General features: G+C 47.3%; 1 protein-coding gene and 1 long non-coding RNA gene across 4 annotated transcripts in view; one reads left to right on the forward strand and one right to left on the reverse strand.

Moving 5' to 3' along the window:
* Positions 1–7,573, reverse strand: part of Fam234b (family with sequence similarity 234 member B) — a 39,993-nt gene extending 32,420 nt beyond the window's left edge. For 2 of the 3 annotated variants that reach the window (XM_038319968.1, XM_038319966.1), the window contains exons 1-2: positions 7,471–7,573; positions 7,129–7,379 (exon numbers count right to left, since the gene is read on the reverse strand). In XM_038319968.1, coding sequence (XP_038175896.1) covers positions 7,129–7,165 — 37 coding nt within the window. In that variant the 5' untranslated portion in view covers positions 7,166–7,379; positions 7,471–7,573. The remainder of the gene's footprint in view (positions 1–7,128; positions 7,380–7,470) is intronic. The other variant, XM_038319967.1, reaches the window with a different exon arrangement.
* Positions 7,250–10,219, forward strand: LOC119807814. The gene is made up of 3 exons (XR_005284358.1): positions 7,250–7,366; positions 7,699–7,855; positions 9,183–10,219. It is a non-coding gene; the product is annotated as an uncharacterized LOC119807814 (long non-coding RNA).
* Positions 10,220–11,809: the final 1,590 nt, after the last annotated feature.

The following is an 11,809-nucleotide window of genomic DNA, read 5'->3' on the forward strand; positions in this document are numbered from 1 at the left end:
GGACTTCTAGATAGAGAGAAGAACTCTGGGAAGGAGCGAGGTGGGATTTGCCAGCAAGACATGGAGAAGCGGGCCATACAGTATGGAGGAGCGGTAACAAGCCACATGGCAGAATGTAGATTAATAAAAATGAGTTAATTTAAATTACAAGAGCTTGTTAGAGCCAGGCGGCGGTGGTGCACACCTTTAATCCCAGCACTCGGGAGGCAGAAGCAGGAGGATCTATGTGAGTTTGAGGCCAGCCTGATCTACAAGAGCTAGTTCCAGCACAGGTTCTAAAGCTACAGAGAAACCTTGTCTTGAAAAAAAAAAAAAACAACAACAACAAAAACAAGTCTCCATGTCATTATTTGGGAACTGGCAGCCCAAAAGAAGTCTAACTAGATTTGGTACCCAATGTGGCAGCAGGTGAGCTACTCACCAGGAGACTAGGTATAAATGCCTGCTGCAACACGGGCCCAACAACTTCTGAGAGCTGGTGCCAGTAACTATGGCTCACCACTGGTGACTGAGGGCATGAGGCGAGGCTCTTACAGAAAGTCTCTAAGCTACAAGCTATGACAGAAAGCAGTTTAGGTATAAGACTTTAGATCCATCAAGATAGGATAGATAACAGAGTATTTTCTCCAAATCTGCCAAATACAAATGAATTGGGCATTGTGAATGTAATTCATACTTGATATTTGTTCTTATTGTATATAGTTTTACTAAGATAGAGTTAAAAATCTTTCCTTTTTATTTAGAAAGAAAGGGGGAAACGTTACAGGATATTTGATCACACCATAACACTGTAAGACTGTGTTAATAAAGTTAAACTTGAATCAGGGGGCAGGGCCAGAAACTATTTGACAAGAATTAGCCATTGAGAATATGGAGGACCCAGGATTTGATAGAGAAGCACAGAAAGGAATAGAGAGGGACTTAGAGATGTTAGGAATTTTTCCTAACATGAGCTCTCTGCCAGCGCAAAATTCCCAATCAAGCCAAATCACAACAAGCCAAATTAAAATATATCCAGGTTTAATGAGATTCCTGCACTCTCGGGTAGCCCCAAGGGGGAACCAGGAGACGGCCTGTTTCTCCTTTGGAAGCTATCTTAAATACCCTGAGGGAGTGGTCCTGACCCACCCCCAGGCATGCTGGCATGCTGGGATTTGGAGTCCAGACCAATACAACTCTCAGGCCTGGGGGCTGGGGGATACCCTCCCAATTTAACACCTGCCTTGGCTAACTGTGCTACCATCTCAGTCAGTAACCCAAAGGAAAACAGCTACACCATCAAAACAGGAGCAGTCTTGAGAAAGGAGCCAACATTAACATTCACTCCCTAAGACACTACGGAGTTCTAAAAATACTTAAGAAAGGCTACCACAAAATACAGCGAGTACAGTCAGGAAAAGAACATCTGGGGGCTGGGAGGAGCAACTGGGGATATAGACTAGAGGTAAGTACTGCCTATGCAAGCATAAGGTCCTGGGTTTGCCCTCATCACTGCTGCAGGGAGGAGGGCAGATCAATCTGACCATAAGATGAAAGAAATATTAAACTATTTCCCAGTGGATTCCCAAAAAAATAGTATCATCTTTTCTGAAATAAAGACCCATAAAAAGATGTAATATTCTAAGAAGCAATTACAATTCAGTAGAAAAGATAAAATATCAACAATAAGGTATCAAAACAATGAAGACAGAAATACCTCCCATTTTCTGGAGGAGGACACTGAGGTTTAAGCATTTAAGAAATTGGCTCATAGCTAAAGCACAAGTAAGTTCAAACCTAGGCAGTCAGACTTCAACAATGGCTACTCCCAACTCCCAAGGCTTTCAAAACAGACTGTGTGGTGACTGTAAGCCCGGCACTCAGCAGGCTCCGAAGAAGGGCTGCCCAGAGTTCCAGGCCAGCTTGGGCTGTTTAGTGAGTTTCAAACCAACCCTGGCTTCAAAAACAGATCCTGTCTCAAAACACTCAAACCAGGGCTGGAAAGATGGCTTGATGGTTAAGCACACACACTGCTCTGCCAGAGGACCTGAGTCCTTTTTGCAGTTTCCAGGATCCATTCCAGGTGGCTCACAACTGCCCGCAACTCCAGCTTCAGGGGACCTGACGCCCTCTTCTGGTCTCCACAGGCACAGCACTCACATGCGTAAACCCACACAGATACACATAAAACTCAAACCAAAGTTTTGAACCCTAAGAAACTGACCAATACAGAGATATGTATAACTGAAGAGGAAAGAAAATGGACCATAACACAGTATGTAAAGGAGATGCAAAAGAAGGATGGAGAGAGATTACAATAAAGCCACACCTAACTGCAAGAATAAACAGTACACAGAGGCCCGAGAAAACCCGGTAGAGGATAATTCTCACTGAACATCCCAGTAAAAGTACAGGACTTCAAGGATGACAACGGAAGGGCAAGGCATCCGGCTTACAGTAAAGGACTGAGTTTCTAACGATGACAAAGTCAAACTGGCATCTGGTATGGGGGAACACATAATTCGGGAGGCTCAAGAGTTTGAGGACAGTCAGGGAAAGGACCAGCGAGATGGCTCAGTGGGTGCCAAACCTGACAAACCTGAGTTCAACCCCCTGGGCCCCATGATAGAAACTCCTTTCCTGCATGTTAGCCTCTGACTTCCACATGTGTGTCATGAGTGCAAGCCCTCTGCTGCCCCCCCACACACACACTAAAAATATTTTTTTAATAGGTTAACTTCACCTAGGTGTGGTAGCATATGCCTGTAATCACTACTTAGGAGGTGGAGACAAGAGAACCAATCCGGCATTGAAGTCATTCTCTGCTGTGTAGTGAGCTCCAGGCCAGCCTGGGCTACATGGGCAGTAGGGGAGGTAGTAGTAGGGCAATATCTCCAAAGTCGTCCGAAGAAGAACTTAGGGTATAAAGTCCAGGACCTCTGCAGTATGAAGGCCAGCACACCAGAGCACAGAGCTACCATTGGCTGGTGCCTTGAAAGCTCTCAGACATTAGGGCCAATTCAAGACCAACCTTTGGAGCATGATAAATATTCGAATTTACATTAACATAGATAGTATGAAAACAAACTTTGGCTTAGTTATTATAGATTGCAAGTTAACTAGACAAGGTTTTGGTTTTTTTTTTTTTTTTTTTTTTTTTGGTTTTTCGAGACAGGGTTTACCTGTAGTTTCCAGAGCCTGTCCTGGAACTAGCTCTTATAGACCAGGCTGGCCTCGAACTCAGAGATCCGCCTGCCTCTGCCTCCCAAGTGTTGGGATTAAAGGCGTGCGCCACCACCACCCGGCTGACAAGGTTTTTTTTTTCTGACTATTTACAAAAACGAAACAGAAATGGGCAGAACATGAAGCCCCTGACTGGCCTCAGGCCACACTCAGACCAGACATGAGTCTGTGCTTCACAGTCCAGAGTCCGAGCACTCACTCTGAGCAACCAGAAGTCCTATACTCTTACTGGGATGTTCAGTGGTAATTATTCACCTGGGTGGTGAGCACCCAGGTGTGTGTATGTGTGTGTGTGAGTGCACCTATATGTGTTTGTGGTGTATACGTGTGGGATGTATATGTACGTGCAATGTGTGGCACACATGTGTATAGTGCACATGTACGTATTGTGTGTATACATGTGTATATGCATAGTGTGTGTATGTAGTGTATGTATACTGTGGACACAGATGTGTGTGCCCATGCACATGCCAGGAGGGCAGCAGGTGTCCTGTTATATTGCTCTCCACTTTATTTTCTTGGAAAAAGATCTCACACTGAAACTGGAACTGGGTTGGTGGCCAGCAAGCCCCAGGAATCCTCTTGCCTCAAGCCCTACAGCACTGGGGTTATAGGCACATGTGTAGCCATGACCAGCTTTTCATGTGGGTACTAGGGATTTGAACTCAGGTCCTCATGCTCCTACAGCAACCGCTCTTACCGACTGAGTCATCTTCCAAAGGCCCAGGTTTTCAGCTAGTGAGATGTCTGCAAAGAGGGGCTGGAAGATCACTGAGTAGTCAGGAGCATGTGCTGCACTTGCAGGACCTGCACTTAATTCCTAGCACACACGAGACAGAGCCAGGGAAGATCCTAAGCCTCTAACCACCACGGGCTCCTGCATACACATGTACATACCCACACACAGACACAGGCATGCGCCCACACTGCGCGTGCGCACACACACGTTTCTATAACTGAATTTCTGTCTGCAAAGATTACAAGTGAAGGCTCTGGTTTCATAACACAGTGATGTAAAAGCTTCTCACAGGCACTGCTTTCCTCCCGGGAGACTGAGACAGTGACTCAACAGTGTTCCCAAACGGTGCAGAGGAATCGTTCCTGTTCCTGCGAAGGGACGCAACCGCATTATGCCCAGGTGTGCTTAGGGAAACACACTGAGACATATGCTACCCTGTGCCACCCTCTACCTCAGCTTACACTGTAACTTACACGTGGGACGGGATATGTGCCTGTACCAAAGTCAACAATTCCCAGTATGGCTTAGTTTAACTAGAGGCCCAGTCCTCTAAGTCACACACCATAAAACAAACCACAACAATAACACTGTACTCAAACAGTCCCTTCCGTGTTTGACCTTTAAACTTTAAAACTAAAAAAACATATACCTAAGAGATAAGCTGTCCTACAGGCTTTATGAATGTCACATTGTCCCTCTGTTACTTATTAACCTCGTGCCAGGCACAGGAGCCAAATGCCTTCCCATCCTGAGCTCAGTGAAAGGGTTCCAGAGGATGAACTGCATCCCCAGCAGGGACCAGAGGTTGGTCCCTGTGTCACTCACCGCTGGATCAGGTCTTCCCTGTGTTCCACCCCCATAAGTTACTAACGACCAAAACAATACCTGATGTGCAAGGAGCTAATTAAATTCCTAAGGACAACTCTCTCTCTTACCATCCCAAATGACCCTGTGAGATAACTATGCAATGCAGCGTGTGGCATGTTGAGAATGTTCGAGAACAACACTATTACTGCAGATGAGGAAACTAAAGCTTAAGGGGGTAAAGCAGCTAACCAAGTGGATCCCGGAGCCTGGCTGGGGATGAAGCCCAACCAGCAGCTTGTACACCTAGCATGTACATACCAGGCCCTGTATCGGATCCTCAACGCAGAGGTCAAATCAAAACAAATCCAGTCAAATCCTGAGCCTGTCTCCTGTTCCTGGCCACCATTCTATTTGCTTCCCCCACACAGAAAAATACCAAGAGGGTTACCTAAGGAAACACAGCACAGTAACGAACGGGACCTCAGAGTCACAGCCCCAATTACAAGGTATCCAATAACAGCTTTGAGAAAGTAACTTCTACCTAATATAAAAGCCACAAATTGTATTTTGGGCAGTGAAGGGGCAAGGGAAAGACTAAAAGAAAAACAAGAAAAAAGTGGGGCGTGGCTGGAAAGATGACTCCTCCCTCAGTGGATAAGAGCACTGGTTACTCTTCCAGAAGACCAAGGTTCAATTCCCAGCACCCATGTGGCAGCTCACAACTGTAACTCTAGTTCCAGAGATTCTGACACCCTCACAAAGACATACACACAGGCAAAACGCCAATTCACATTAATTAATTAATCAATTAAAAAGAAAAAAAGAGCCCACATCACATATAGGGCAAGGCATAGATCTATATGTAGGCCTTAGTACTGATCATAGCTCAGCCTTTGGGGCCAAATTGCCTTTCAAAGACAGGAATCATTCACTCTATAGGGTCAGATGACCAAAGAACTACAACTCAATACACCAAAGAGAGCACTATATGCATCACATTCTCTGAAGTGATATTCTTGAATTATTTTTATAACATTATTTTGAACAGTATACAAAATGCTGGGTTTCACTACACTTTTACACACATAGAATACTGTGTTTTGTTCATATTCAACCCATTATTCTCTCTCATTCTCCCTCCACTTGAATACTAATAACATTTCTTTTCTGTGATGGGGATTGAACTTGGGTCTGTGTGTGCTAAGCAAGCACTCTACCCCTGCGCTAATCCCCTTCCTGCAATTTTATTCTCAGAGAATAACAATCATCTATGCTGAAATAAAACAAGGGCTCCAACACAAACAAACAAGAGAAGCTAAAAATGCCTGACATTTAATTATGTCTTTGAGAAGACAGCATTCAAGCTCAAGCAGGAAGGTACTTTCTTCAGGGTAAATGAATCCTGCAGGGAAAACGTCTCTTTTAATTTCAGTATTATGTACCCATTCCAAGATATATGTTATCAATGTTCTTTCCAGTGTTCCAAGCTGCCCATGAAGGGGGAAAAGATCTAAAGACATGAAGTCTCGGGTCAGCTAAGGCACAGGGCTGGTTTCAAGGTAGCAGAGTAGAAACTCTTTGAGAACAAGGGCCCTGAGTCCCGCCAAAAGCCTCAAGCTGGGCATCACAGATACCCTTTTTCAAATGCCAGGGAAAGCAATTGCTTCTCCTAAGAGATCAGCCAAACAAACAAACAAAAAAGCCTTACGACTGCGTGTTTAAATTTTTAAGGAGAACAACATTTTTTTCGAAAGCTCTAAATGTTTAAAATTTGCTAACGACGGCATAGATGCGCCTTGGTTCAAACAGCACATTTCAAACAGCATAGCCCCTTGCTGTGTGACCCCGTGCGATTCAATTAGCCATTTTCCTAATCTCTTTGCCTTCCTCTTCCACCCAGGAGGAAGGGGAACACCTGCCTCGGCTGGCTCACTGCTGCCAGGCGGCTGTCAGCAAGTGGAGACGCTGTTCCGCCCAAACCACTCACTTACAGTCCTGCAGCCCCCAGCTCCCCCTCTGGTCCAGCCCCAGATCGCAGCAGCGAGTCCCGGCGCTCAGGGAAGGATGCTCCGGTGGCCGGCACTCCCTGGGAAAAGGCGGCGACAGGCTCTCTGACCTGACAGTCACCGTCGCGCCCCTCCGCCCCCGCCCCGGCCCCGCGCGCCTCCAGCAGTCTCTGCCCCGGGAGTCCCCGCGAGTCCCCAAGTGTCCCCGAGCGCCCCCGACCCACACCCCGGCGCCCCTTCCCGTCTCCCGGGCGCTGCAGCCCTCCGGGATAACAGCCAGGCCCGCCGAGCCTCGTCGCCCCTCTCCCCAGCCCAGGCCTCCCCAGCGTGGTCGCCGGGCTGCAGACTCCTTACCCGGGAGCTTGAGCGCTCTGGACAGCACTGTCGCCATGGCGGAGGCCCCCCGTGCGCGTGCGCGCGCCGCGTCCTGCCGGGAAGTGTAGTTCGCTGCGGGCCGCAAGTGGGGCCGCGGGCGGGAAAGGTGTGACCTGCAGCGAGCACGGCTGGGAGGAGGAACCCGCTACCGCCGGTGACAGGCTCGGCGGGCGCTGCGCCAGGCGGAGTCGCTCTTCCTCAGCAAGCGGTCCGACCGGTGTGCGGAGGGCCTGGAACGAGATAGCCGGTAGTTAGGGAGGCGCGGGCTGGGAAGTTCAGTTCGCGTGGGTTTGGAATTGACAAACTGGATTGGAAGCCTACTTGTATTAGTTACTGCCAGAGCCATCATGGCAAGTCACTGAGCTTTGGCTTTGTCTGTCCGTGTTTTTGAGACAAGGGTCTTAATTGGAACTGGCTTTGTAGGTGAGGATGACCTTGAACTCCTGATCTCCCCACCCCCCACCTCCAAACCTCAGTATTACAGGCACGTGACACCACACCAGGTTTTATTTATTTATCTATTTATTTAACTTATTTATCTATGGCCAGGTGTGGTTGCACCTGATTTTCCTGGACAGATCTGTCCAGCAGTGGTAGTACACGCCTTTAAAATTCCCAGCATCTGGAAGGCAGAGGCAACCTGGTCTACAGAGTGATTTCCGGGACAGACAGAGCTACACTGAGAAACTCTGTCTCAAAAAAAAAGGTATTTATTAATTTTTAAAATTACATATATTTGAGATCATTGTAGTACAGACTGGTATCGAATTGGCTGTGTAGTTGAAACTGGCCTGGAACCCCTAATCCTCCGGCCTTTACTTTGTGCGCGCTGGAATTACAGACATGCAACACCACACTTGGCTGGCTCTCTTAAAACGAAAATGTTGCTATCTCCTTCTTGCTGAGAGAATTAAATGATACTATCCTTTTAAAGCACACAGCTCCTGTGGCTCTTTTCCCCATCTTAAGTGTGGATTAAAGTGTACAGAGGCTCTGACGTGGTTTTCTTGGTCTCAGGTATCCATTTACACTCGACAGGCTGCTCCTGGCTTGCAAGGTCAGGCGAATAGGAGCAGACTGGTTTCTCACTCATGGGCACCAAGAGATAGGCGTTTTAGTGCGTGAATACCGAAAACATTACAACAGCTTGAAGCTGGAGCTTCTTGTTTATATAGGCAGGTCTCCACACTGTCTCCACACTTGTTTATATAGGCAGGTCTCCACACTGTCTGCTGAATGCCGATAACTCCTGTTCTGAGAGTCAAAGTAAATGTGCAAAGCCCTGAGCACCAGAAACCAGTGTTTCATTGGTATCATAGTGTCCTTTTGATTGAGGTCTTATTGTTTGAGACCGGGTCGCACTATGTAGACCAAGCTGGCCTGGAATTCAGAGGTCCACCTGCCTCTGCCTCCCAAGTTCTGAGACTAAAGATATATACCACTGCGCTGGCTTGTTATGAAAGGTTTAACTCTTTAACTTGCCGAGTAATAAAATTAGTAATTTGGGGGCTAGAGAGATGGTTCCGTGGTTAAGAGCACTGGCTACTCTTCCAGAAACCCCCTGGTCAATTCCCAGCACCCACAAGGCAACTCACAACCATCTGTAACTCCACCAGTGCCCTCTCTGGCCTCCTCGGGCATCAGGCACATACATGGTACACAGATATACATGCAGGTAAAACACCCATACACATAAAAATAAATAGAAATGTTATTAAAAGGAGTCACCACACCTCACAATAATGATAATAATTTTAATGGCTTAATGAATTATGTGTTAATTCTTTTTTAACATTTATTTATTTTTGTGTATGTATGTGCGTGAGTACATGCATACTTTGGAGGATCGGGTCTTTCCTTCCACTGTGTTGGTGTCAGGAACTGAACTCAGATCAAGCCTGACTCTAAGCAACTTTACCCACTAAGCCATCTCACTGGCCCTTATGTGTTAATTCTTTCAGTAATAATTGAAATATTCACAGTTTGCCAGCTTCTCTGGATATGACTAAAAGCCTTATTTTATGTCAATGTAGGTCATCCAAGAAAAGAAACACTACAAGTCACAACAAACCAGTAGCTAGCTGCTTACCTGATATCAGAGCAGCTCATCAGAACACAGCCAGAGAAGTGAAGACTGGTGTCAGTGACCCTGAGATGTGAGAAGGACGTACGGGACAGAAACTGAAGCACCTGGGACAGGCTGAGGTGGCCAAGAACAGGAAGTCAGACACAGTAGAGACCGGAGAGAAAGAAATAGACTCCGGGAGTGCCCCTGTTTCTGGAATTGAAATGAGCTGAAGCTGTGCATATCGCAGTTTGAAAGCTTTACAACCAGGCTTGGTGACACAGGCAGGTCTGCAAAGTCAGCACTCAGGAGGCTGAGGCAGCTTGGAGCTCCAGTTCAGTGCTAGCCTGGGTTATCCAAAGAGACACTATCTCGGCAGGAAGTGGTGGACGGTGCTTTTAATCCCAGCATTCAGAAGGTAGAGGCAGGGGGATCTCTGAATTCGGGGACCAGCTTGGTCTACAGAGTGAGTTCCAGAACAGCCAGGGCAGAGAGAGAGAGAGAGAGAGAGAGAGAGAGAGAGAGAGAGAGAGAGACAGAGACACAGAGAGAGACAGAGAGACAACACACGAGGATGTAGCAATGGTTCTCAACCTGTGAGATTCAGTGAGTGCGCTGCTTAGGTTTTGTGTCGTTGTCATCTTGTTGTTTGGCAACTTGACAGAAGCTCAAGTCTTCTGGGAAGAGGAAACCCCAGCTGAGAAAGTGTTTCCATCAGACTGATCTATGGGCAAGCCTGCGGGGCATTTTCTTGATTTATGATTGCTGTGCGTGTGTGGGTCCAGCCTGCTGGAGACAGTGCCACCCCTGGATAGGTGGTCCTGAGCTGTATGAGAAAGCCGACAGAGCAAGTCACAGAGAGCAAGCCAGTAAGCAAGTATTCCCCACTGGCCTCTCCTTCAGTTCCTGCCTCCGGGTTCCTCCCTGACTGAGTTCCTGTCCTGACTTCCCCCAGTGATTGACTGTAACCTGGTGGTTGTAAGACAAAGTAAACACTTTCTTCCACAGATTGGTTTGTTCATAGCGTCTCATCACACCAATAAGAAGCAAACTAAGAAAAACAATGGAAAGTAAGATAGATGAAGATACCCCAGAACAACCTCTGGACTCGTTCTACACACACAGTCACACACACACGCACATGCACACACACACACACACGCACGCACGCACACACACGCACATGCACACACACGCACATGCACACACGCACACACACACACACGCACGCACACCCATGCACACACACACATGCACGCACATGCACACGCATGCGCACGCACACACGCAAGCACGCACGCACACACGCACATGCACATGGATAAACATGAACTGTAAGGCTGCTCCAAGTGCCACGTGTACCCAGCAACCCAGCTTTGGCCAAGAGCTTTGCCGAGGGAAGCAGATGCTGAGAGCCCACGACCTCCCTGGCCCCCACAACTTTTATTCATTTTCTTTGCCTTGTCCCCTTCAGATGGCTTCTTGTCACGTTTTCCCCCATCTGAACATAAGACTTGCAGCTCAGAAGCAGAGTTCTCAAACTTAGCCTGCCTTTCTTTTTTCAGCTTATTTCATGATTTGTTCTTTTGGGGATCTTTGAGGGACAGAGTCTTGCTCTCATCCAGGTCGGTTTCGGATTCACTGAGTTTGAGGAACGTGGGTCGATCCTCCTGCCTCTGCCTACTGATTTTCCCTCAATTTAAAGGGAAAAACTCAAAGCAGTCACCAGAGGTAACAGGTTACTTACCCTGCCATAGGAACACCTGTGAGTTTCTCTCTAGTTAGCAGGTGGACTGAATATCTCAGATGCCAAAACGCCCACTGAGGTTACTGCAGAAAGTGCAGATTCCCCAGGCCTCCCTGGCATCCAAACTTGGCTCGCCTCCAAGGAAAGAGTCAAAGAAAGGTGACTGGAGAGGGTGACCTGGAACAGCCCGTCACTCCTGAAACTGTGCCTTCTCTGAAGAGAAAACGTAGAAATCTGAACAGAAGCCACATTGATCCCATGTGGGGGTCTCAATCATTTACAGAAGGGTCCCTTCTTTGTCACCTCTTGTCTTTGTGACATACCCGGCAGCACTTTAAATCTCTCTAGAGTGTCCTGTACTTAATCAAAGGAAGCGCAAATCATGTTTTCTAATACTTCTTATTCTGTGGCCCCTGTAGACATTTCTGTAGGCCCTGACCTGCCTACTAGGTTTCCCGACTTCCTCTTGGGTTCAGGACAACTGAGTCCACCAGCAGCTGCTACCCATTGCTCTTGGGACGCTGGGACTGCCGGGTTCTCTATCACAAGGCTTCGGGTATCTCCCACCGATCAGTACCACACCGCAGGATTGCTGTGAAAACATGGAAGTCCTGAGGTGCAGTAAGCCGGAGAAGACTGGCCCCTCCCCTCGGGTGAGTTACAATTATTAGGAAATTGCATGCACTATCCTGCCCGTTCTTCAAGGTCAAATGGAGTCTTTTCATTAGCACTTTTCAATTTTAATAGGGAATCAGCCAGGGGAAAGCGGTTGCCATAACAAACAACCTCACTATTTCAGCGGTTTTAGAGAATACAAACTCATTGCTAGTTAAGTCACAAAGTAGGGG

The sequence above is a fragment of the Arvicola amphibius genome, chromosome 2 (assembly GCF_903992535.2).
Source record: "Arvicola amphibius chromosome 2, mArvAmp1.2, whole genome shotgun sequence".
In the NCBI taxonomy this organism is placed as follows: Eukaryota; Metazoa; Chordata; class Mammalia; order Rodentia; family Cricetidae; genus Arvicola; species Arvicola amphibius.